Source organism: Megalobrama amblycephala, linkage group LG12, assembly GCF_018812025.1.
Source record: "Megalobrama amblycephala isolate DHTTF-2021 linkage group LG12, ASM1881202v1, whole genome shotgun sequence".
Taxonomy (NCBI): Eukaryota; Metazoa; Chordata; class Actinopteri; order Cypriniformes; family Xenocyprididae; genus Megalobrama; species Megalobrama amblycephala.
The window spans coordinates 33,740,132-33,767,379 of record NC_063055.1 but is presented as its reverse complement, the minus strand read 5'-3'; the positions used below and the strand labels follow the sequence as shown (position 1 = coordinate 33,767,379).

Here is a 27,248-nt window from a genome sequence, read left to right as displayed (position 1 = left end):
ATTCATTCATAATTCGTAATAAATTAAGTTATTACAGCAAGTTATACTGTCAACTATATCTGTGGTAAGGTAACATATAATAAGGGTGTAATGGTACACGTATCTTCTTAACCACTTTTAACCACCATTAACCACCTATAATCACAATAGGCTCTGTGTTTGGTTACTTTCAATAAGGAACAAAGTGTCATCTTTCAAATTCTGTCCATTTTATAACGAAATTCAAACAATCAGATACGACAGCGCCTCAGTTCAAACGGCAGGGCGGAGTGCGAGTGAATGCGATCATCCCTTCCTCTTTAATACTAGTTGCAGAATGGACATGAATAAACATCTGAAGGTATGTTGAAAGATACAGTACAACTTACTGAACCATATCGTATCTTTTGTAATTGCTCAATCAGTGTTTCAAACGTAGAAAGATGTAAATAAAACAGCTTGTAAACAATGTCATGTACATGTACTACAGGCAAGTCATTCAGTGTCCACAGCTTGTTAGTTCGCTAGAGAAATCAACTCTTTCGCTAAATATATGCACTACAAATAGCCTATATATTAATTCGGCCTGTATTTTACTTAACCTGTTAGTGATGTCTTAATTATTTAATTATTTAAAAAAAAAAATCCGTCATGAAAACAAGTTATGACAGCCACTGTGTAAATGATTATATTTCAACATGAACTGGAGTAGAAACATCATTTTTTTATTTAGATATAGAAGTTAATGCAAAAACTAGCCTTATGTGAAATTTACATGTTTACATACTTTTTGAGTGTTTATTATATCTAAAAATAAATAGCAACTGAATTTAACCCCTTTAGTCCTGAGGGTATTTGAGTGATACACAAAAAAGTAAAGACTTGTAACTCCAAAACTATAGCAAGGAGAGTTAAAAGGTTGTGGAACAGCATGAGGGTGAGTGATATATGATGATATTTTTATTTTTGGGTGAACTAACCCTTTAAAAAGTTTCCTTTCAAACTATACGTTTGAAAGGAAACTTTTTAAAGGGTTAGTTCACCCAAAAATAAAAATATCATCATATATTACTCACCCTCATGCTGTTCCACACCCGTAAGACACATTCATCTTTGGAACACAAATTAAGATATTTTTGTTGAAATCCGATGGCTCAGTGAGACCTGCATAGCCAGCAATGACATTTCCTCTCTCAAGATCCATTAATGTTCAGTGTTTTGAAAATCGGCCATCACTATATAAGTCATATTTGTTTTTTTGGTGCACTAAAAATATTCTCGTTGCTTTATAATATTAATATTGAATCATTGTACTCACATGAACTGATTTAAATATGTTTTTAGTACATTAATGGATCTTGAGAGAGGAAATGTCATTGCTGGCTATGTAGGACTCACTGAGCCATCAGATTTTAACAAAAATATCTTAATTGGCGTTCCGAAGATTAACAAAGACCTTACAGGTGTGGAAGGACATGAGGGCGAGTAATAAATGACATTATTTTCATTTTTGGGTGAACTAACCCTTTCAGGTTTAAAAAAAAAAAAAAAAAAAGGAAAATTTACATATCTTTCTAATTTTAAGTGGAATATCTCATGAAGGAAATAAGGTAGCGGGATTTTTGGTAATGTTTTTGGTGATGTTCTTCTATATGTGAGCTGTATTTGGATCAAATTTTGTGGTGATCGCATAAAGAAATCAAAAGTTACAGCATTTGAAACCAAGGTAGCCTTTTTGTTTAGCCATTGGCGCCCCCTGATGGGCATTTTTAAAATCGTTCTTTCACGTGGAGTAAATCGCGATCGACACATTTTTTGATGAGTCCAAGATTATGTTGATCTTGGACTCATTTCAATTGGGAGCATCCAGTAATGATGTGCCATTTTCTACAATCTATGCATGTTTCATGAAGTTATAAGCTAAAATGCCATGTGATAGCTACATTTTTAGTTTTAGTTAACATCTCTGCGCCTGTGGGGTTATACGTGTCGTAATTGCGTGAGCAATATTTCGTGATTGGCTCACTGGATTATGCTGACGTTGGATTCATTTTAATCGTAAGAATCTGCTGTAAAAAATGCTGAAACAATTTTCCACAATCACAGTATGTTTCATGAAGTTACATTTATTATTTACATACGGGTCTTGCAGGGCTTCACGTACAAAAACTCACAAGTTTAGTCAAAGCCCAAAACAATTATACTCGTTGTATTCTACTCCGTGAGACCTTTCAAATGACATATAACACATGATTATCTGGGGCCGTATTCACAAAACATTTTATCTTACCACTAAAGGCTGATTTATACTTCTGCGTCGGACCTACGCCGGAGCCTCTGCGCATAGTATGCGTCCATTTTCATTTATACTTCTGCGTTTGTTGTCCGCGTCGACGTGCATGCAGACCACTAGGAGGCAGTGTACATGGTCATGTTGAGGATCAAGGCAAAAGCCGAAGAAGCAGCAGCTCGTCATGTACGTTGTTCAGAGAAGCTTACAAATAGAAACGGTAGAGAAGCGGCAAATAGGTAATGACTTTTTTTGCAGTTTGACTGCATGTGACCCCTGAAACAGAGTGTTTTTTCATTCATATGGAAGTTGAAAGTGCTCACTCTTCTCCAATTGCTCCGTACCAGTTTTTTGACCTGAGGGAGGGGTTCTAGCAGACCAATCAGAGCGCTTGCAGTCCGCGTAGAATTGATGCGTTGTAACATTTTTGAAGAGGTGCACGTCAGGCTACGTCGTAGGCTACACGTGCTACACACAGCCTAAACGTAGCTACGGCATACACTCGACGCAGAAGTATAAATCAGCCTTAAGAGTTCTCCTAAATAGCAGTAAAAGTTCTTAGCTAAAAGTTCTCTCTTAAAACCTATTCACAAAGCTGCACAGACAAACTTTTACTAAGGAATAGACAGAAGTCTTTAGCTAAGAGAAAGGGCGGGGTTGACCTTGTTGCCATGGAGTGTACACACAGTGATTGGCTGATGGGGAAGGAGTCAGCGACTTAATCATAGAAATATTGTAGAATGAGGTGTCATGTTTCCATATTAAAATAAAGGTTTTAAAATACAAATGTTGCCCTATTCAAATAAAGGTTTTAAAATGTAGGCCAAGTGTCACTAATTAAACTAGTATGTACCAGTTAATTGTGGACCGCCTCTTGGATGTCTGCATCTCAAGAGAATGCAAAATGTAAGCAACAAATTATGTTTTATAAACAAAGTTTGGGAGGAACACATTGAAACGGTCTAATCAGCTCAAGAGGATGAATATATACACAGACGAGAGCCGACTCACCTATAGTTACTTTGTCAGTTTTCTGCATCCCTCCCACCCCGCTCCTCACACTCGGCTGGGGATACGGAGAGAACTCTGGGTTTGGGCTAAATTTTGAGCTCGGAGCCCTTAATCCCCTTGGACAGCACAGCAAATATGCTTATTATATATTTTTTTACTCCATTCAATTATTTGTAAATGTGAACTCATGAAAACCACTGCCACAGGTAATTGGACAATATTTATTTATTTATTAAAGATTTTATTTTTGTTGTCTCATCGTAGATTCAAACCTATAAATCAAAATGTATTGCATTTATGAAGAAAAAGTTTAGCACCTAAGGCTCTATCGTTATTGCCTCAATGGTGTACAGTGTCTTTGGGTGGATTAGGATTGTTTGTGATTTGGTCTTAGTGATTTAGGAGTCCTCTTGACTACTCCTAATGTTTCACATAGTTAGGAGCTAGATTTAGCGTTAAAATGCTTTGTAAAAATACTCTTAGAACAAAAATTTAGGACTCCTAAAATTAGGACTGACATGCCCATTATTTTTAAGAGTTTCTCCTAAATCGGCAATTTAGGAGCTACCTTTAGCCTTAAAGATGTTTTGTGAATACGGCCCCTGAGCTGTATGATGCTTTTGACACATTGGAGTAACATAATTTATGAAATATTTTTTGTACTATGATTTTTTTTTAATTTTTTTATTATTTTTCAGCAAAGAACTCAGCAGTACTTAGGAGTTAATCAAAGTGGCTACATTCATTGTAAAGTTCAGACTTTAAGCTTTCAAATGACACCTATTATGATGATTAAAGGTGCTAAAGAGGATGTTTTGTTTTATACATTTTTGCAATATTACTTGAAACTGTCTTTACTAACTGATAAAAGACTATTTATTAGGTGCACTGAAAGTAATAATATTAATATACATCATCTGTGCACGAGGTAGGGCCTTAAAAATATCAGCCAATCGTTTACGCGATCATTGCGTAAACGATTGGCCCTCTGGCTTGTCAATCACTGCCGTGACGTTCCTTTTGAGAGACGAGCGCGGCTGCCCTCTCCAGTAACTTTCCGCACTCTACAGGCGCCGCATGCAATGTTTTTGTCAGGAGACAGGAGTAACAACTGCAGATTATGAGTTACCTGCGGTGAGTCCGACATAATGAATCCAAAAAACACAACACAGCGAATGCCGGTGGTAAACACTCGTGTTCCAATACGAGTGTTTACGAGTTTTGGGAGGCGTTCCTTTGAAATGTGTTGTGAAGGAGGGGGGGTTGTTTTTACGCATGCGCTCATTTCAAAAACTCAGTAACAGTCTTTGGATTCTCAGTCGATGAAAAAAATCCTCTCTATCACCTTTAAGGCAGTTTTGGAGTAAGAAGTTTTGAAAAATATGATAATTTTTATTTTTTTGTAGCTAGGAGCTACACTCCGTTTAGAGTGATGACTCAGCACTCGTTAAGAGTTGAACAAAATGCTTGGTAATTTGATTATAAATCTTTTCGTGGGGAGAGGGGCACTTCGGGCGAAAGGGATTAATAGTTTAATAGCCTCTGTTGTTAATTGTAAACTTTAAAGGGGAACTATTTTGCCCCTTTTTACAAGACATAATTTAAGTCTCAGGTGTCCCCAGAATATGTCTTTGAAGTTTCAGCTCAAAATACCTCAGATAATTTATTATACTATGTTGTAAATACCCATTTTTGAGTGCTAGAAAAACATGCTGTTTTCGTGCATGTGTCTTAAATGTAAATGAGCTGCTGCTGCCCACCCTATCCAGAATAGTGCTTCTTTCATTCACAGCTCCTGAATGCATCGGATACTCTGCCAAATATTGACAAAACATCTGCTTGGTTTTGTTTATCATCTATATCATGTTCATGCGGGGCTTTTCTTTTTTGTGTGCAGAAGCCCTTCGCCGGAGATGAGATAAATGGTGTTGCAGACAACACTAGCAAATCCAAATCCACTGATCACAATTGAAAGCTGAACTCAGAAGACTCCATAGGGTAGGCAATAATATAAAAGTAATAACAAACAGAGCGTCTATTTATACTAAGTGCAAATATCGTACCTTGTTGGCAAATGCTACTTACACTAGCTCTGCCCACCAATGTCTTGTTGGGCCACTCGACTTTTAAAAAAGACGCACGGCATTCAACGTCTTCAGTGGTGCAGCAGTAGCAAGTAAGGCTCACAGACCTGGTTTTTAATGTGATCGACACGGATTCAAATCCGCCTTTTGCCGAGCTTGCATTTATTTAAATTAAAATGATAATACTGTTCTAAAAGTGGAAATAAACTGCAAATCAGTGTTTAATAAAATTATATAGTGTTTATTGGGTAGGGTTAGGGGAAGGTGTAGGGAGGGTTTTTATTCTCCCAATAGACCTTATGTAGCCCCGCCCCTTTTCAGCGCTGCGCTCGTTGTCTTTTGACTTCCGGCTTGTATTTCCACAGCGATCTTATGTATTTATGAATGAACTGCTCATTTTAAAATCCTCCCGTTCTACTGACATTTGTTAAGACACCCGCTTTAAACATTACAATGCTCATGATAACTTTTGTTAACTCTACAACACGTAAATCCACTTCACCAGCTAATTATTCTTCAGCAGCGATGCCATAGAAATATACAGGGCTTCCGCGAAAACGGAAGTTCAAAGACAATATTCTAAAGATGGCGGCGCGCATGTTTCTCTGGAAAATAAGGTCTATAGGGCAGCATCCATTTAATAATTTTAATAAATAAAATCATTTAGACTCTATGATATTATTGCATCCTGTTAATGTATGCCTACAAAACTACTGAGGAGCAAATAGTATCTGCCAAAATAAAATATAGATACAATATATATATAGATAGAGAAATATAGATATAGGTTACCTGGATGATCGACGACTGTTTTTTTGTTTTGTGATGGTTGTTCATGAGTCCCTTGTTTGTTCTGAACAGTTAAACTGCCCAATATTCTTCAGAAAAATCCTCCAGGTCCCAAAAATTCTTCAGTTTCAATAGGGGTGTGATGAGACGGGTATCTCACGAGACGAGACGAGACTCGAGATTGAGTTCACGAGACGAGACAAGATTTTTACACATTATTTTTAAGAAATCATCAATGGCAAAATACATGACTAGAAAAAATATTCTGCAGGCGTATTTGAAATGTTTTAACTAATCATCTTGTAATGAATGTCATTTCAGTTCTACTTTCTGAGTATGAATTATCATATGCAGTAAAAGACAACAATACTCAAGCACTGTAAAAGGTTTTGCCACTGACTCAACTGACTGACTTCTCTCTGATTTCAGTCTCTTCAGACCTTACTGTACATGATTTATGAGCAACTTTTGACCTCCTAACTGAACTCCTTTCCACAAACTGATCATAGAAATAAAAACAGTATAAATGAAAATGTTAACACTTTACAATAAGGTCTCATTTATTAACCTTAATGTATTAAACAACATCGACTAACAATGAGCAATATATTTGCTACAGTATTTATTAATCTTTGTTTATGTTAGTTAATAAAAATAGTCATTCATTGTTAGTTTCATGATAGTTCACAGTGCATTAACTAATGTTAACAAATGAAACCTTATTGTTTGTGCTTAATAAGATTAAGAGAAAACTGTTATTCATTTTTATGGTAACACTTTACAATAAGTGCAACCATAATCACACTCTTTCAATATTCAAAGTGCAAATAAGTCCAAATTTTTCTTTAATACAGAGCTAAGAGAATATGGAGCATCGGCGACCGTTATCCAACTGAATTAAATGTTTTTTATTTAAATACAAAGTAAAACGACAGTGGAGGCGTAATGTAAACGTAGCGGTGGCATATTCTTTCCTAATCATCCTAACCACTCTGTCATGGCAATATCACGAGACTACTTTTCGCCGTGACACGAGATCTCGTCACACCCCTAGTTTTCAAGCATTTTTTTGCATATTTGAACCCTTTCCAGCAGTGACTGTATGATTTTGAGATCCACACTGTTTTCACACTGAGGACAATTGAGGGACTCAAACACAACTGTTAAAAAAGGTTCAAACATTCACTGATGCTCCAGAAGGAAACACGATACATTAAGACCCGGGGGTGAAAACTTTTGAATTTGAAGATCAAGGTAAATTGTACTTAATTTTTCTTCTGGGAAACATGCAACTATCTTCTGTTACTTCAGAAGGGCAGTGCTAAATGAAAAACACTGATATTTATTAGTAATGCACTTTTACATCGTTGTTTTTGGCGATTAGGACATCCGCGACATGCACACTTGCGCACCATTTTAAAAAATATAGCAATACCAAAATACAAACAATGTAGAATAGCTTGGATACAGCGTGCGTCTCCCTCAGACTGTAAACGAAGCTCGGGCGCACCGTATAACACGTCAGCAGCGTCACTGCGGAGTCGTGAACCCGGATTGACAACAGACCCGGAAGAGAATACAATGCTGAATAAAGTCGTAGTTGTTATTTTTGGACCAAAATGTATTTTCGATGTTTCAAAAACTTCTAACTAACCCACAGATGTCACATGGACTACTTTGATGATGTTTTTATTACCTTTCTGGACATGGGCAGTCTACCGTACAAACACTTTCAATGGAGGGACAGAAAGCTCTCAGACTAAATCTAAAATATCTTAAACTGTGTTTCGAAGATGAACGGAGGTCTTATGGGTTTGGAACGACATGAGGGTGAGTCATTAATGACAATTTTCATTTTTGGGTGAACTAACCCTTTAACAACATTTATACATTTTGAAGCCTAAATAAAGCCGTCAGATATAAAAAGCTAACAGTAGGCTTTAAACGGACTACTGCACACCATGGTCGCGGATCAACGTCATCACCACCACCAAGCTTCCTCAAACTTTATTTAAAAACATGCTCGCTGATTATGATCTGCGCTGTGTATGAATACTTATCCACTTTTTCATGTCCAAATCTCCTGTTTGCCAAAGGAAGTAGTCCCTTTTAGCAACTTATTAGCAACCACCATTTTTAAGACACAATAAAGGTTTAAAAAAAAAAAAAAAAAAAAAAGAGGCTTTGTTAACCACAGACCTTATTTCAGGCGATTTAGCAAAAACCCATTAAAAAACCCTTAGACTAAAAAAACAGAAGTCCTAAAATGCTAACTCGCTTCGGGGTTTTGCATACAAAAACTGTAATTCTGAGGTACTCAGAGGCTAACAATAAAAAAATTTTGCTTTCTACCACTCTGTCTCTCCTAAACACACACCCACCCACCCACACACACATACACACAGACAGAACTTCGCACACACAGAAGTGTTAGCACTGCTCCGCTACTTCGCAGTAAAATATAAAATATTTCACTACAAGAAAGCTCAGTAACAAAGTTACTAACAAATGAGATCTGGACATTCACAGGTAAGCAGACTCACTCTCTCTATCCAAACTGCAGAGAACTACTAATTTCTTTGAAACTACACTTAAGGTGTAACTCTTGATGGTGTTTTATTCAAATTCAATAGATCCATCTATGAAACTCTATATGTGTCATGAATAGTACTAAAGTAGCATGGTAGCCATTTCAAACATTGTTTTAAAAAACATGTGATATATGATATATCTCCTTCTAAGAATCCTTTGAGCTCTGGTCCCCACCCATAGCTGAAGGGACTCTGGACAGAAACACAAAGACAAGTTGCATTACAAGTAAATTACACAATCTTAAAAGCAATTATCTAAATACTGGCTGTCATGCATTTCAGAAAAGCATAAATCCTCACAATCCACAATGTTAATCCTCATATGAGTTGCAAAACCAGACATGAGTGCTGTAAAAAGGCAGCATAACTTGCAATACATTATCTTGTTCTACAAAGAGGGTCACATGGTTAGAGTTCACAAATGTCAGGACCGCCTAGTTATTGTCTAGGGAAAGAATGTATTTACAGGTAAATAGGAGTGGTTTAAAGAACGGGCTCTGACAGAACACAAGCACATCTCATTTTCTCACCCAACAAGACTCAGTTACAGATTCTCTTGCTACTGATGGAGCTCATGAATGTGTAGCACGACAACGACATTTTCGAAAGGTATTTTACTGGATTTTATTATATTATACTGCTGTAAACATGTAAACATCTTTCTATGACTGGGATAGATCTATTTGGTAAACTTGAGGAAAGAAACTTTGCTTAAAACAACATCTTCACAAATTTATTTTTAAAGAAGTGCCTCTGTTTAATATTTGTGACTAGCAATGAATGGAACTAAAGTGGCAGACCACAAAATCCTGCTTGACAGGTTTGACAAGAGATGAGGCATTTTCTTATCGCTCATCAGCAGGGTTCTAGTTTAACATTTATGTAGGAGTACTCCTTTTTTAAAGACTAACATCAATACATCTGCTGTACACTTATGTTGCTTGAGCTATACATAGATGTTAATGTCACAAAATAGGCACTGGAAAACTAGCTGCAAAGTTACGCAGCAAAAATATTTAATGTTAATATAAAAAGTTTAGATTGAAACATGAACAGCGACCCATGACTCATTTCCAACATACTGGTAACACTTCATATTATTAACCACCTTTATTCATAAACAAACAATCAAAATTGTATGATTTATATTATAAAGTGATTTATATTATTGTATTATAAAGTTATTATAAAGTGTTCACAACATAGTTTATGAGATGCAAATAAAATACTTTACATGCTGCAATGTATTTACATTTATGCATTTGGCAGACGCTTTTATCCAAAGCGACTTACATTGCATTATACTATACATTTGTATCTGAGTATGTGCAATCCCTGGGATCGAACCCATGACCTTGGCATTGCTAGTGCCACGCTCTAACCACTGAGCTTCAGGAAAGTTATACTCTAAAAAAAAATATAAATGGACAAAACCAGCAATTGGGTTGTTTTAACCCTGCAGTTGGGTTAAATGTTTGTCCAAAGTGCTAGGTAGTTTTATTTAACCCAACTATTATTTAAAACTTGATACACGGCTATATCAGTTTTTTGTCCTTTTTTTTTTTACATTTATTAGAGTGAATATTTATTAAGTTACTTGAATGGATGCTCTCAAAAAGTATCTTTACTTTTTTTTAACCACAGTTTTTTGTTATTAAGTCTTTTGTTATTTTTAGATTAAAAAAAATAATAATTATAGCAATAAACACATTCTATTCAGTCATGCAGTCGACACTGGATGTGGTGTGTCGTGGTGCGACTCGACAAATTCCAGACAATAAACTGATACCCCAATGTATTTGTGACAGTCTCCAAGTGCTTGCGCTACTTCTGCACAAAAAACGAATGGATTTGCAACGGTCACTAATTTTGATACAATTTATGGCAACATATCATGATGGACATCTTTAAGATTCAGTTCTCATATTGTCAAATATGTCCACAGGAACGGTTTACAGCTCTGCCCTGAGCAACGCATGGATATCTTTTTTCAACAACAAAATTTCTGTCTTCATGTCCACTATTTCTATTTCCTTCTCTGATGATTTCTAGTCACCACAAGTGGTGTCAAGGCAAGCTTATTTGCAATGTTCTTCCCTATGTATTTGTACTGTTGCAGACGTTTTGCCATGTACATGCCGCAATATCAAAAAAAAGATAAACAAGACAAAAAAATTAGTTTTTTTTTTTTTTTTGCCCGTTTTAAACAATATAATTATCTTGAGACTCCACACACCACAAACACTACTCCATGTCTGCTCACTAGTGAGTCTGCTCACTTATCAAACAAAGTATGCAAGATGCAATTAACAATCACACTGTCTATACCTTAATTTTAAATTGGTGCATATGATGCATTTTACATTCAAACACTGACCTGTTACTGTTAGACAATGGGAGATTCATTTTATTTGCTCTGACCAATCATTTGATTATTTTGTGTTTTCAGGGTGAACTGAGACTAAATGTTTAATCTGCACTCATCATCAGCAATTATGATGGCCGTCATCTGGCCAAAGGGGAAAAATGAGAACTTTCCCCAAGATGAGACCCTGCAATACCTGCTCATTCTGTGCACCAAAGTAGGTTTGAACACATTCGTTTTGTCTTTCTGGAGGCATAGCATTCTCAAGTCACTCCTGGGGCTCTGCAGTGTCTCTATGTACGCAGCAGACATGCTGTTGGTCTGTGCGGTCTCCGGCGCATGGCTCTTCAAAGAACACCTACCCACCTCTACCTCGATGTGCTTCATCCTGGCTCATGGATCGGCTGTCTACGCCCTGCTTCCTCTACCCATACTCATCGCTGGGGCATTTGACTACGCTAGCTACCCAAACCTAGACATTACCCGTAGCTCTCGGAGCAGGGTTGTTAGTTACTGCATTATGGTTGTGCTTATGTGGGCATCGGCATTCGTCTACACCTACCACTACACAGACACAGAACCTACAGAGATTTACAAAGACAAGTTGAGAGTAACAGTGTGTCGTGTTCACGGATCTACCGTAGTGTTTCAATTTAATATGCAGATATCTATTGCGGTGGGTCTCATACTTCTGCTTTATTTTAAGAAATTGATTGGTTGGCTCAGTAGAGCCAATAAATTGGCAGAACTGAGAAGCACAGCATTTGTTCCTGATCAAGACTTCCCTTATAGTCAATTTGGGGAATGTGGAAAATCAGAAATTCAAGAAAGTTCCCCTCCTTTCTTTGTCAGTCTGACTCTAGGTTTTGCTGTGAACTGGGCGCCCTACCTGTTGATGTGTTTGACATGTGCAATGGTGGGTTTTGTGGTGCCAGCATATGCCAGTGTCAACCTTCTGTGGATGGCCTGTGCCAACAGTGTTCTGGTTGGCATTGCCTTTTGGTTCAGAAGTGACAAGACTGGGCCTTACAGCAAATTCCCAGATGAAACTTGTTTTTGGAACACCTACTGGCAGTTGAGCAAAGGAATATTACCAACTGTGGACACAATGCTGCCTACGAAATTATACAGAATGGTTCACAAGCCCACTATGCCTTTTCAAGAGATATAGTCTAAAAAGTTCCACTACTGGCATGATACTCTCCTGCAAACATAAATGTTATGAGCAAGTTCAAAGTCGCAAAGAAAGGGCTGTACCAACAGATTTTTTCTTTCATATCGTGGAGTATATCCGAATATTTTATCTGAAAAAAAAAATGAAGGGACTTGCTTCTATCCATCGGTTGTTGATTGTATTTTGAGATGTGGCAGCTGCACTGGAAATTTAAGCAGCATATTTGTGCCATTTTCTTTAAAATTCCAATTTTAAAGCCAGTATCACATGTATATTTCACAAAGGATGTGATCCCAGAATGCATTGCAACAAGCTAAATGGAAAAAAAAAAAAAAAAACATGACAAAATGTCCAACATTTGTCCAACATGACAAAAGTCAAAAGAAATGTTTAATATACTTGAATTTCATTTCACATAAAAAGTAATCAATGAACATTTGACTATTTTTAATATTTGTGTTATGCATGTTTGCAACTATCATAACGTGTCTATTCCGAGTCCATGAGCGGCATGGTGAAATGAAAAAGCAAATCTGGATGCGGCACAGCGCAAAGTACCCGACAGTGAACTGATGGCCCGCTCTATTTCTGACGTACACTCGTCACGCTTGCCCTATTTTGGACACAAAGTATTGTATTTGCAACGGTCGCTTTAATGCGTCCAGTGTGGACACAGTAGCTGCGTTTAGATGGATCCTAATAAACTGATTGTAAATCGGATTAGTTGCAATAATCGGATTAGTTGCAGTCGGAATAAAAAAAAGTGTAACAACGTAAATTGGAATGAATTGGCCAAATCCATTTAAAATTTCATTCAGATTGTAAGGGGTGGTTTAAAACTTTTCTAATCCGATCGAGAGGACATATGAACACTTGATTGGATTGAAACCCGAAACTGGAAAGTACTGTGCAAGTGCAATGACGCAGAACTGGCGTAATGACGTATGATGTGTGGAATGAGCTACTGTTATGGAGACAAAAGTGGATACAGGCAATAAGACATGAAGCATCACCAGGAAGAATGGGTAAACTGTGGGATCCTGACACTCAGTATGCCATCGTTTGCAGTAAAAATGTCATCACTGATAAGTCAAATATCCAAATGTCAGTTTTATATATTGTATTTCCTGTCGCCGATTACGTTCCTCTCCGGTGGGCATAGTTCTCAGAGTAATATGACATGTTGTGTTCTGTCTCAATTGCCTGTATTGACTTTTGTGTCCTTAAACGTTAATTTTTTTTTTTGGGTCGACAGCTTATAAAAACGTAGTTCTGGGCTTTTTAGCTTGTTTGAGTTTAAATCAATGGAGAGGGTTGGACTGTTGGACTTTGGGAAGATCTATTGACAGAAATGCAATATGATATACATAACTATGAACTGTTAGGTTTTTATTACCTTAGAATGAGCCATTTCTATCTCATACACCACAGGTCCCCCCTCCATGTCAAGTCGCCATTATGCGCCGGCATGTTTCTACAGCAGCCCTAAACGGACATACACTCTACAGAGCGCGTTTAGTCACTATGTTGTTCTTCTAAATCGTTCCTGTTTTTAGAGGCAGCTTGCATCGTCACTACGTTGAATACGCAAGAAGTAGTAGTAGTCTGGTTTATTAGAAGCAGAGACCGAGATGAAACCTTATTGCTTCACACAGGCTACTCTCTTCTGTCTCAGACAATGACATCTTAGTCTTGTGTCGGCCAGACGACCACCGTAGCTTCACTGTAGCTTAGTTGCAGTTCGCAACCTCACCGCTAGATGCCGTTAAAATGTACACATTGCACCTTTAAAGGGTTATTTCACCCAAAAATGAAATTTCTGTAATTGATTATGTCGTTCCACACCCATAAGACCTTCGTTCATCTTCGGAACACAAATTAAGATATTTTTGATGAAATCTGAGTTGTTGTTTTTTTTTTAATCCCCCATAGAAAGCAACATTATTACCACATTCAAGGTCTTAATTTGTGTTCCAAAGATGAACAAAGGACTTACTGGTTTGGAACGACATGAGGGTAAGTAATTAATGACAGAAATTTCAATTTTGGGAGAACTGTTTAAATGGTTTAAGGCAATCGGTTTCCTCAAATGGATTTAGTTACCTTATCTTGCCGGGTTTTACAGTGTGTGTATTATATAAGGGAGACATACAAAATGCAGAGAGGTGGGCCCCCAGGACCAGGATTGAAAACCACTGACCTACAGTGTTAGTCATATTAGCATCATGTTAATGTAAATGGAAAAGAATTCTGATACTGTAGGCAGTAGACAGCAAAGGCAGCTCACTATACGCTTTGGAGTAGAGCTTGAATTTTTTAGAAAAATAAAAACTTCAAGCTTTCATGCAAGAGTGACCACAATATTGTGGACAGTAATCTACACACTATTACATAGTTAGATCATTTTTACAACCATTATATTTTGGCTGATATTACCTCCAGTCCCATAAAATATGGGATTGTGCCATATTTAAAGGTAAAATAAATAGAGGAAGCAATTTGTCCCGTATTTTACATAGGCCTACATGTAGCTGAATAAATACAAAGATGCAGTGCAGTATGGAGAATACTAATAGCAAATACTGTATAAAGAAATCATTTTCACAAGTAGTAGTAGATAAACTCCTTTGCACATGATTGGATTTTAAAGTCCTTGTTTCCATAGCGACAGAGTCTTGAGATCATGCTCCGTAAAGCTGCATGTTACATTATTTATTTAGTATTTTATTTTGTTTTGTTTGTTTGTTTTTTTGTTTTTTTTGGGGGGGGGGGGGGGGGGGTGAATTGTATTGAATTGTGTATTGATGTAAAGATGTTCTTTGTTGCATATTGTTTACATTTGTGTCTATACTTTTTAAACAGTAAGTATTTTAAGGTTAACTGATTGGCCCTATTCACGTCCACTGTATCTGCCTTACTGTAATCCAGATTTCTGCCGTTTTTTAAAGAAAAGCAGCAACAAGTCAAAATTAATTTTTGTGATAGTCATCATTAAACCACAAGTGATTGATTGACAAACTTGTACTAATGAAACCACAATTTTCCTTTAGTATATTATTGCCGGTACCAGCAATTGCCGGTAGTTACACATTAACTTTGATAAGAAACAGAAACTACTCTTTTGTAGACAAAAAGAGTACAGGATTATTGCAAATTCATTCACCCTTTCACACAGACATTCCAAGAAATCTACAGAAAAGTCATTCAGTAACCTTACTGGAATTTCTTGATTTTGTGTTTACACTGCCAGAGCTTACACATATTTATTCATTTTTTTGTTGCCCTTTAATAAACAATTGCATCGCATGGTTCTGCCGAGCTTGGGGAATGCCCTACAAGTCTGGCCCGATTTTACTTAAGAATGCTTAATTCTGATGAGTCTTAATCAAAAATATATAATCATCCTAAAATTAGCTTCATTTTATATATACAAAATATAAATGTGTGTTTAAAAAAAAAAAAAAAAGATTCCAAATGAAATGTATCCTCATGATAAGATTCACTCAAAGTCACCAAGAACTTCTCAAGAGTGTTGCTTTACATGCAGTTTTAGGTGCACAAACACAAAAGAACATTAAACCACTGCTTATAGCAAGGTATTGGGTAGACACCAAATACAACAGGATAAATCTGATAAGCAACATTCAAACCCTCAGTGTATTTTAATCTGTTGCCATGTCTCCCTTAAAGGGTTTTCCATTATGCAAGGCAACAAAACTAAACACAGCATCCCACTATGTCACTATAATATTCATTTATTACCAAAAATCACCATTATTATTGATTAAATAATATCTGAAACAAGCCCTAACTCCAAGTTTTAGAACTCACTGACAAGCATAAGCTATTGTATGTCAATCAAACTATTACTGTACCAATTTAATTGTACCAATATAATTACGGTCCATTTTTACAATATTGTTGTGTTTGTGCGCAATCAAAATTATTCAACCCCACAGAGTCTTTACAAATGTAAGCTTTTCTAAGTATCCATAGTTAATAATATAGGCCTAACACTTTAGTGGCATATTAAAAGTGATAATGTCAATACATAATGTAACATTTTTTAGTTATTCATAATACAGTTATAATTATTCAACCCTTTTTCAACACTGCTGTTTTTACATCAGTTACTAGTATGGTAGGGTAAAAAAAAAATGTTAAAACAATTAAGCTTATGAAAACTCTATAATGCTTTAGCTGTGGCACATGCATAAATTTAACCCATGCTTTTGCTGAAGTTGAGTAGCAAATATGGCCAAGACAAAAGAGCTCTCAAGAAAGCTAAGAGAAATAGTTATTTTATTACATAAAAGGCTATGGCTATAAGAACATTCCAAGACATTAAAAGTGCCTAGAGACAGTTGGCAGCATCGTTTGTAAGTTTACTAGGGGCGTTTCCTCTGAGGAGGCAAGGGAAGCAATGTCTCAAAAAATGGATGAGAAAATAATTGATTTTACTAAAATATAACAACGCAAATATTACAAAATGTGATAAAAAGGTGTTAAGGTCACTAATTTTTAAAAAGTAACACTGTCCAATGGCGACACCCACAGTTAAAGTTAGCAGGAGACATGTCTCCTCTACCCTCATTGACTTTGCTTATAACATATTAACTCATAATAAACTTTTGTTGATCACAGAGCTTATTTTTTGCGATAATCCAAAATCCTATAGGAAAATCCTATTGGTTTTTTAAATCAAGTTGCCAGTTGGCCTACAAAATTACATCATACCTGCACCACTATATAGACCTTATGCAGCTCCGCCCATTTTCAGCGCTGTGCTCGTTGTCTTTTGACTTCCGGTTTGTATTTCCACAAGGATCTAACGTATTTATGAATGAACTGCTCTTTTAAAATCTTCCCGGTCTACTGACATTTGTTAAGACATCTGCTTTAAACATTACAATGCTCACGATAACTTTCATTAACTCTACAACAAGTAAATCCACTTCACCAGCTAATTATTCTTTGACAGCGATGCCATAGAAATATACAGAGCTACCACAAAAACTGAAGTTCAAAGACAATATTATAAAGATGGCGGCACACTTGTTTCTCTGGAGCATAAGGTCTATTGAGAATGAATGGAGGAAAGTCACATGAGAGGAGGCAATGCCATAATCACGCTATGATTGGATATCATTGGTTAGTGCAATAAATCCCGCTTCGTATTTGTGCACGTTCTGCATTTGCAAATTGGCCTAAATGAAGACAATGATGGTGTTATAATGGGAAGACTAATAAAAAAAGCAAGTAAACACTTAGATTTCACTGTTTTGTGTCATATCAAAATCAAACATGAAATGACTGCTGCAAATAAGATGACTATTAAAAAGAAAAGCTGAACATTAGTTCACAAATAATATATATTGTTTAAATTGTTACTGCCTTTAGTTATTATTTTGGAATAAATGTAAAAATGCATAAAAACACTAACTTGGTGAGATGTATATTTTATATAATAAATAGAACATTATATAGTGTAAAAATACAAAATAGAATTGTATTTGGTCTCTTTTCATGTAATGTTTATCCAGGAAAATTAAGTGTAACAGGGACATTAATTTACATTTGATATATAAAAATCGAGGACTCTGCCTCCTCATTTTAAAACATAATTTGATACCATAGCAAACCTTCCAGGGTATTGAAGAAAAAGCACAATTTTATCAAAGGGAATACAATGTTTAATCAGAGCAGCTGAGAAAAACCCACAATTTACTGCCAAAAACTTGCTAAATTCAGTGCAGACTATACAAGAACAACACTTAACAAGCACTGATTTCATGCCGAACACCGCTCTTGACCAAGAGAACATAAAAGGCTGATTTGAATATGCTGAAAGGTATTTGGATAGCCCTAAGGAATGTTTTATGGAGTGATGACTGATGAGACCAAACTGGATTTTTTCGGAGCCACGGATCAGCAGTACGTCTGGCACAAAAAAGGAAGGGTTTCTGATGAGAAGAAAATCATCCCCCTGGGTCAAACATGGAGGTGGTCTTGTTACAAGGTGCTTTGCTGCTGCAGCAGTAAAAATCTTAACCATGTGGATTACTTGAAGTATCAGGCCATTTTGGCAAAGATTATAACCAAAGAATATAGTGAGATGGAAGCTTTTGCACACAAGGAATGGCCTAAGATTCAAGTAGAAAGGTGTCAGACACTTGTAAGGACTTCCAGGTAATGTTTATTTGAGGTTATAAAGAGTAAAGGATTCTCTACAAAATTCAAATAATTTTGTATATGGATGTTTAGTGTCAAACTGATTTTTTTCCCACTCAACTTCTCAGAACCACTCAAATGTGTGTGTGTGTGTATTAATAAACTTTATATGACGGTTTACTGATGCCACAGTTGAAGTGTTTTCATACAACAAAACCAGAATGTCTTGCAGTTAAGGGAGGTTCAACAACTTTGATTGAATGTGTAAATATAACATATAATGTGCTGTAAAAATCAGTTTTGTGTCAAGGAGCAAGGACCATCCAGAGCTGACATACTGAGGTTTCTATAATTGTCCACATAACCCAAAATTTGTTGGGGCTATGACACAAAGACAGCCGCTTTAAAAATGGTAGTTTTGCAAATACCACTACACAGAGGTAACCACTCAAATAAGTAAAGAAAATGGTCAGACATCTAACATTTCAATTTTTGGACCACTTGTCAAGCAGTAAAGTTGAGACCATGAGCATTTTGGCCATATTAACAGCTGATGCCCCAGATGCTATTTTTTTCTATTTAAGTAGTTAAAATTTAAGTCTATTTAAGTAGTAATTTAGTGTCAGTTAGCTGATCTGCTAATGAAGACAGTAGTGGGATTTAAACTTACTTGTCCTCCAATGGTGACGTCGAAAAACACTATCGGGTTATTGGGGTTTGAAGGCTGAACATTCATGGCTGTTTTCAGGCTTTTATCACTCCAGACTGCAAAAATGTGAGCTATTAATGTTTCCCAGTTTCCACACCATGAGTATCATGAACGATTCAAAAACGTTCACCCACGACGTCACTACGGTAACCAGGAGGACTTTCTACGGATGCAACCGAGGGACAATTACGACTGAGAGAGCCGATTCACCTATTCAGGCAGCATTTAAACCCCGGGATTTTTTCTCAAGAAGAGACGTTTGCACACAATTAGTATAATCGTTTAAATCTATTAGTTCCAAAAGAAATATAATTAGATCACCAGGGTTTTTATACAACGCTTCAATAAACTGGACACTGTTATCTTTATTTCCAGAATAACGCGCTAGTGTGGCAATGGTTTCGCACTCACTGGCTTTACACTTATACATTAACAATAAAGGAGACACTGCAACAAAATCGAGAGAAAGGGCATGTGAATTAGAATTAGAATTCATTTTAATAAAGAGTCAAATACCATAAATTAGCAGCATAATGTGTACCAAATCTACCCAAGGCTGCCACAGTGCCACGGATAAATGAAGATGTTACTGCCATCTCGTGTTCAAAAAGAATGGAGCGTACAGCTGCGCTATGCATCAGTACTCAATGTCTTTATAAAAAAGATCTTGAAAGTTACATTCGTTTGTGTTAGTCAGATTGTGTTTGTCTATCATTATGCATTATACTTTACAATTACGTTTGATTACACAAATGCTTGTTTTCTGCAGCAGTGGTTTTGTATGTTAGTTTCAAACACCTAGATCAAAACTTAAATATTATATTTCTGTGAATTCTGTCCAAAGTGAAATTCCATTCTCATCATATTTTTTTTGCCATAAATGTTGAATTAACATATGAACACATTAAGACTACATTTAAATATAGCAAGGCACTGGGTTCTCAGGACAAGGCTGTTATAGATATTATTATTGTTATTTTTTAATGAACGGGGCAAGTCACATTTTATATTAGGGCAGTTTGAGCTTTGTGCTTTATATAATGTCCTTTTATACAATTTTATTCAATTTCTGCTGATTTCATAATTATTGTTTACATATTGGAGAAGAGCCATTATTTAGATTGTATTTTAAATACCCATGTGCTGTGGAAAATTAATTAATTTTCCATTTAAATCACATTTCATATTTAAAAGACATTATTCTCCAATCACTGTCAGGAGGTTGTCACAAGGTTTGCATTGTGACAACTTACTTAAAAAAAGATCAATAAACAAAACTTCCTTATTTTTGGTCATCAGGTACTCATGGAGTACTAGTAAAACTGTGATGACAAAATGAAATAATTGGGGGGAAAAAACAATAATCAGAAAGATTACAATGAATATGTTTCTTGTATATACACATCCTTTATTAAGAGTCACACATATTTTACACCATAAATTTAGTCAACGCTGAGTGGAAGTTCCTTCGGCTGGGGCCCGGGCACAACAGGACATTTGGATTTTCCAGAAACCTCACTGTGAAAAAAAAAATTTATTAAGAGATTAAGGACAATGGTTATCATCACAGAAAGGCATAATTTGACAGAATTTAAACCCTATTCTCCAGCAAATTCAATGAAATTTAGACACAAGTAAAATGTATTAAAATGTAAATACAGCATTTAAGATGCTTCTCTATCGTCATCGTGTTTTACCCGCCAATAGCGAGCAAGGTGGATAAGCCAGTCTGTGATTGGTTCCCACAAAAAATGTAACAGAAGCAGTAGAAATGAATGTACGGGTTTCCAGACTGAGTTGCCGGGCGAAATCAAATCGCCGGCAGATCAGGCTGGGTTTACCCAGTCTAGGGATTTCCTGCAGCAGCGTTTGTTTTATTGCGTATATTTGGAGTATTTGGAGCATCTGCTCAAGGGCGCCCTCCAGCGTCCAGTATGAAACAGACATGTTTAGTGCCAAGTAAAGCTCACTCAATCCTATTCAGGGTAAAAATAGGAAAAATAATTCCTCTCTCTAAAGAACTTTGAGGGGAACATATAATCCATATGTTTTTCTCCGGCATACATAAGTGTACAGGGTTTTTTTTTCCCACAGTGGATGCATAAGAGGCACGTAGTTCATATTAAATACATGGACTTTATTTTTGATTTTGCATACCTCCTGACAAAAATAAAGAAATTATTGAGACAGATTTTTATCATAATAATATAATATTTGATAATAAATCCTTAAAGGTCCTGTTTTTCGTGTTTTTTTGAAGCTTTGATTGTGTTTATAGTGTGCAATATAACATGTGTTCATGTTTCGCGTGTAAAAAAACACAGTATTTTTCATATAATTTACTTATCTGTATACCGCTGTTTCCACTGTCATAAAAACGGGCTGATGACTTCCTTGTTCTATGAAGTCCCTCCTTCAGAAATACGTAACGAGTTCTGATTGTGCCAGCGGTTCCTGTGTTGTGATTCGACAGCAGCTTAGCGAACCCAGAGCCATCTCTATGGCTCTGAGCGAACCTTGCCCGGAAAAGTCACGCCTCTTACCATAACGTGGAGATGCACGCGCTCAGTGTTATTGTAAACATGTCTTTAATTTTACCCTATCAATTTGAGCCGGAATCAGACCCGGTGATTGGACTGCGGGATGAAAATAACAGCGTTTCGACGACATGGCGACAAACACACTCTACAAACGCAACTCTTGTGTATTCCTGTGAGCAGAGGTTAGTCAAAAAACTGTTTTAGTGACGTCATTAAAGAAGGAAGTAGAGGGATGTAGTCCAAACTGGCCGTTCGATGTAGGCGACTTCTGTTAAATAAAATATCTCGCTTGGCATTGAACTTTGAGCTTTAAATTTTTACAGTTTTTATTTATACTCTAACAACAACATTACACACTAACTAAAGTTTGAAACATGGGATCACGAAGAACGGGACCTTTAAACCTTTCTAATGATTTATAGACATACTGCTTGCATGTTAACAGGTAATCCCACATTTTGTCTTACAAGTTTCAAATATTATTTTCTAATTATTAGAATGCTAAATGCTACTAATGCTAAATACTTTAATAATGAAAGTTATTACAACAGTAATATTTCTTATTTGGTTTAATATTTTTATTTAGCAATAATGATAATAATAATAATAATAATAAAAATAATTAATTAGGTCAAAATAATAAATTAGCATAATATTTCAGGCCAATTTGTGCAGCCCAACAAACAAGCAAAACAAGCCTGGTTTATATATATATATATATTTTTTTTTTTTTTTCATTTGTTTTATTAAAATCGCATTTTAAATCACAAATTGCAATTTTAACCAGAAAAATCGCAATTAGATTTTTTCTCCAAATCATGCAGCCCTATTGAAACTGCTTTAATTCTTTCAAATAAATAATACAAAATTCCATAAATTATTCTTGAACTAACCAAAGCATTTAAAGGCTGAAGGTTGCATTAAAAACATACATTTTAACATTAGCTGTTAAATTTTGATGTTAAATCCACCATTATAGAATTGTTCTAAAAGCATTTAATGCAATTACATCAGAAGTAACTATAAATTACAGAAAAAATAAAGAGTAATCCCTTACTTTATTTTTAATGGAAAGTAATTCAATTACAGTAATAATTAATTACTTAGTAATGCATTACACCCAACTCTGTGACCAACAAGCAAGCAACGTCTTCATAAACCAAGTAATGAATTCCTCTTTCAAGGAACATAATTACTTTTTTGAGACTGAGGTTCTTAATTCAGAACAAATGAAATATTACTTTATTAATTTACTGAGTAGATGCAATCCTACCAAATCTAGATACACAAAGGGTACATAACACTGTATTTACAGAGCTTCTCCAAATAGGTATTCACAGCCTAGCTAACGATCGTTGTTTAGCTGCCTATCAAGTGGCTTGTGTAAAGGAGTGTCTTGTTAAAAAAAAAAAAACATAAAATATACAAAATATTTTAAAATAATTTCTATTAAGCAATGCAAACCCACCTTCCAGCGGTTAGGGCCTTCTGTGAAGACATGATCACAGTTGGTGGAACAGACTCTCTGCGTCCATCTCTCTGACAGTAGTAGTTATTTGCAAATTTATGACTGGGTCCAACAGGAAGTTTGGGTGGTGGCTGAGTCCTACCATCAATGAAATTAATAAATATTCACCATGGCTTAACGATTGCATTGGCTGTCTTCATAACTTTTGAAAATAAAGTTATTATAGTAAATATAAATACATAAATATATTGGGCAGTTCACATGACAACAACTTGACTGTCTTTTCAACACAGCAAAGACAACTAAATTTGTTTCACTGCAGATCAGTTGAAATGAAGACAAAAATGATTAAAGAAAATGTATTTAATATACAAATATTTGCCAACTACCCATACTTTAAAAATAATAATTACTAATATAATAAAATACATAAGTATAACGCTGGTTTCAGTTAGATAATCCATTTCAAGACCCCAAAGTATTAATATGTAATATTTAATAGGCAAATATATCTACCTCTTTGCAATTTCAGTGTACCGAAGTTGTAGTTTTGACTGGAGATTTTGCTGTTAAGAAAAAGAGAAAAGTCAATGTATATACTGAACAAAATATTATCTAGACATGAAAACTGCCGGGGCTGAGTTACAGAAACATTCTAACTCATAATTTCATCTGCTTAGTAACAGTGATGGTAATTTTACTGAGGAAATAGACCTTTTTAAACCCTGTGTTAAGAATTAAGATGTTTCTGTAATACAACCTCTGCATAAGTCAGAGACAAGCAATACAGACATGCATACACAGTGTTTTATACCCGTTGTCATATTACATCGATACGTTAGATTATGTACCTCTAACAGTGCATGACTGATACACGATTAAAATCATCATTATCTCACCCCAGACAAATAATTCCTCAGTCTCTGGATAATTTTCGTAGCCGACGCCATACTTGGTGTCAAGGTGAAATCGCTGTTCACTGTGAATCTGTTGCAGAATCAGTTTTGGTTGAATGATACCTCACAATCATGAAGAGAATGTAAGGAAGTGAAGCTGATCCTGGGTCAGATACATCAGCAGCGAAAGGACCAGCGGGCCGGAAGTCAGTTTCTTATTCTCTGGTTCAGTAACCGTCACATCCGCAAGAGATACAGCAATTCGCGCCACCTGTAGTAAACGCAGACTAACGAAATTGGCTGCTTAATGTAACGGAAAACGTAGTATTAATCACAATTTTAACAACTTTAAACCGTTTAGAAAGAAAGATAATGACCCAATAATGACAGTTTTTAGCTGTAGGTTTAAATCAATGAATAGATGTAACCGAACCAGATATAGAACATATAAACAAATTAGGATAGACCAATATGGATGGCCTATCACATACGAAACAGGAATACATTTGGAAATATACTGAAAAATATGAGATGCGTAATACATTTGGGAAACGAGTGCTTTTGTTTGCATACACATTTGAAAATATGTGTAATGGTAGATATGAGACAAAAAATGTTTGCTGAAAATTTTTGGATTTTTGGACAACTGGATGTCTTGTTAAAGTCATATGCAACATGTGGAAAATTAGATTTTACAAACATAAATATGGATATATATCACAATATAGCCTATAGCATAGTTGTATCATAATAATGTAGCCACATATTTCACATACAAGGGTCAATGACGTGACACCTAAATTTTATGCCCGATTGCATTTTTTTCAGTTAAAATTTGGTTTAAATGCACAAAAAGATGCCATATATATGAAGTACCTCTCCCGTGCATGTACTCACTTTAACTTTTCAAAAAACATTAGTTATTTGTAATTTTCTGTTATTTAAAGTGTAGAAATATCATGTGGTGCGACCGTCCGGCCATAACTTCTGTTTTGGAAATTTCTTTGAAATTATTCTAAATTTATTCAAATTCATTTTCTGCACTAATTGACATGATTTCCAACATGTTTAGTAATCCTGTACAAAATTGCAAAGCATTCGTATTTATATTTCCATCATAATATACAAACAAACTTTGTCTGATGACGTCCATTTTATGAAATATCATGTGGTGCGACCATCAAAAAATGACCACTTTGGGACTTTCATGTTGAAATTCATTCAAAGACAGGAAGTTGCATCATATGCCAATTTGCAAAGGATCCGTGGAAGCGGTGAACAGGTTTGTAACAGGTTTTGTCTTAAATTTGGAAAAAAGTAACCTTTTTAACGGCTGGTATTTAGTTCCCACATTTGGATATCATGTGACCTCAAAAAAAAAAAAAATAAATAAATAAATATTGAGTTATTTATGCAAATATATACATATACATAAAGTACTTTATTTTAGTATCATTTGGAATAGATTTTTATGCAATTTGGGTCATTTTATAAAAATATTTCAGACAGTTTATGTATGTATTGTACAATATGAGAAAAATGTAAAACAAATTGTGTTAATTCTGACCCTGAATCAAGAATGGAGTTACACCTTGCTAGGAGAAGAGTGAAATGTTATTACAATTTAAAATATCTGTTTTCTATGTGAAAATATATTAAAATATAATTTATTCCTGTAATCAAAGCTGAATTTTCAGCATCATTTCTCCAGTCTTAAGTGTCACATGATCCTTCAGAAATCATTCTAATATGCTGATTTGCTCGAAAAACATTTCTGATTATTATCAGTGTTCATATTTTTGTGGAAACTGCGATGTATTTTATTTGCCAGGATTCTTTGATGAATAGAAAGTTCAAAACAACAGCATTTATTTGAAATAGAATCTTTTGTAAAATTATAAATGTCTTTACTGTCACTGTCAATTTCAATTTAAATGTGTCCTTGATGAATTAGAGAATTAATTAATTTCAAATTAAATGAAAGTCAACTTAAATGAAATGGTGCACTGTTTGCGATATGATTTTTTTAAAATATAAACAATGCTTATAAAATTTGTTCATGAAAATTCTGTAAAATTTTAATAAAATCTGATTTAAATCTATTTTTTGTATAAAACTGATTGTTTATTGATCTCTTTAAATAGATTTTTAATGATATTTAAGGACTTTGTGTCATTTGGAGAGACCACACATCATGTGGTGCCACCAATAATAACAATAACTGTATTAAATTAAAAATAAAATATCTAATTTCTGTGGCTGAAATATGAATCACTGATCACTTAAGCGAATGGTGTTTTTAAAACATTTTTATCAGTTTTATGTGATTTACATGAAAAATAAGTGTTAAACTATATTTACAAAGGCAACTCTGAAGTTATAGAGCAAAAATATAAGGTCATTCTTTACAGAATCTCAAACAAACTGCAAATACCTTTTTCCCCAAACACTTTAATTACTGAAAACTTGTAAAAAAAAAATGTTAAGCATGTTATGGAAATGAATTAATTTTAAGATAAATCACAGTCGCACCACATGACATTTTTAAGGCAATGGCCAATTCATCTAGATAAAAAAAAAAAAAACACTAAAATCACTTAATTTAAAATTTTAATATGAATTTATGTGTACACAACATTCTTAATGTTTGAACAATTGCAATATCTATCTATCTATCTATCTATCTATCTATCTATCTATCTATCTATCTATATATATATATATATATATATATATATATATATATATATATATATATATATATATAAGCCTAAATATAGTCACCTTATTTTTATATAGTTCTTTATACAATACATATTGTTTTAAAGCAGCTTTACAGTGATAGGAAAATAATAATCAGAATTTGATTCTGCTGTAAAGCAGGTCTAAAAAGAAAATAGTGTTCAGTGTTGATTCATTTCCGTTAAATAACTTTGTAAATCAATCATCAATTATGGAATGAGTTCAATAAAGCAGCTCTGGAGAAAACAGTGACGTCATCATCCAGCTTAATTCAGTTCTCGTCCAATAGTGTCAGTGCATTAAGGCAATAATTTTGCTGAATATTAAGTGCCCCCAACTAAGCAAGCCAGGCGACAGTGGCAAGAAAACCCACCTCCAACAAGTGACAGAAATGGAGGAAAAAACCTTGGGAAAAACCAGACCCCATCTGGGGACCAGT

At 35.1% G+C, this 27,248-nt stretch overlaps 3 protein-coding genes across 3 annotated transcripts in view; 1 reads left to right on the top strand and 2 right to left on the bottom strand.

The window, feature by feature from the left end:
* Positions 1–19,364, bottom strand: part of ppih (peptidylprolyl isomerase H (cyclophilin H)) — a 32,553-nt gene extending 13,189 nt beyond the window's left edge. The window contains exon 1 of the mRNA XM_048210763.1: positions 19,125–19,364. Coding sequence (XP_048066720.1) covers positions 19,125–19,190 — 66 coding nt within the window. The 5' untranslated portion in view covers positions 19,191–19,364. The remainder of the gene's footprint in view (positions 1–19,124) is intronic.
* On the top strand, positions 8,842–14,147 carry si:dkeyp-100a1.6 (probable G-protein coupled receptor 160). The gene is made up of 2 exons (XM_048210762.1): positions 8,842–9,353; positions 11,194–14,147. The coding sequence occupies exon 2, from the start codon at positions 11,210–11,212 to the stop codon at positions 12,278–12,280; it is 1,071 nt and encodes a 356-aa protein (XP_048066719.1). The 5' UTR covers positions 8,842–9,353; positions 11,194–11,209; the 3' UTR covers positions 12,281–14,147.
* A 1,182-nt stretch (positions 19,365–20,546) lies between the features above and the next one.
* ndufa7 (NADH:ubiquinone oxidoreductase subunit A7) lies at positions 20,547–24,269 on the bottom strand. Its single transcript, XM_048211316.1, has 4 exons — positions 24,071–24,269; positions 23,688–23,737; positions 23,172–23,309; positions 20,547–20,681 (listed from the first exon to the last, which is right to left on the bottom strand). The coding sequence occupies exons 1-4, from the start codon at positions 24,119–24,121 to the stop codon at positions 20,606–20,608; spliced, it is 315 nt and encodes a 104-aa protein (XP_048067273.1). The 5' UTR covers positions 24,122–24,269; the 3' UTR covers positions 20,547–20,605.
* Between the last annotated feature and the right edge of the window lie 2,979 nt (positions 24,270–27,248).

Bases quoted from the DNA above. Each gene is read 5' to 3' on its own strand.
- si:dkeyp-100a1.6 (XM_048210762.1), top strand. From the start codon at position 11,210: ATGTTTAATCTGCACTCATCATCAGCAATTATGATGGCCGTCATCTGG.
- ndufa7 (XM_048211316.1), bottom strand. From the start codon at position 24,121: ATGGCGTCGGCTACGAAAATTATCCAGAGACTGAGGAATTATTTGTCT. The intron at 23,738-24,070 runs GTGAGATAATGA...TTTTCTTAACAG, and splicing joins TGAGGAATTATTTGTCTGGG to CAAAATCTCCAGTCAAAACT. The intron at 20,682-23,171 runs GTGGGTTTGCAT...TTTTTTTCACAG, and splicing joins AAGGCCCTAACCGCTGGAAG to TGAGGTTTCTGGAAAATCCA.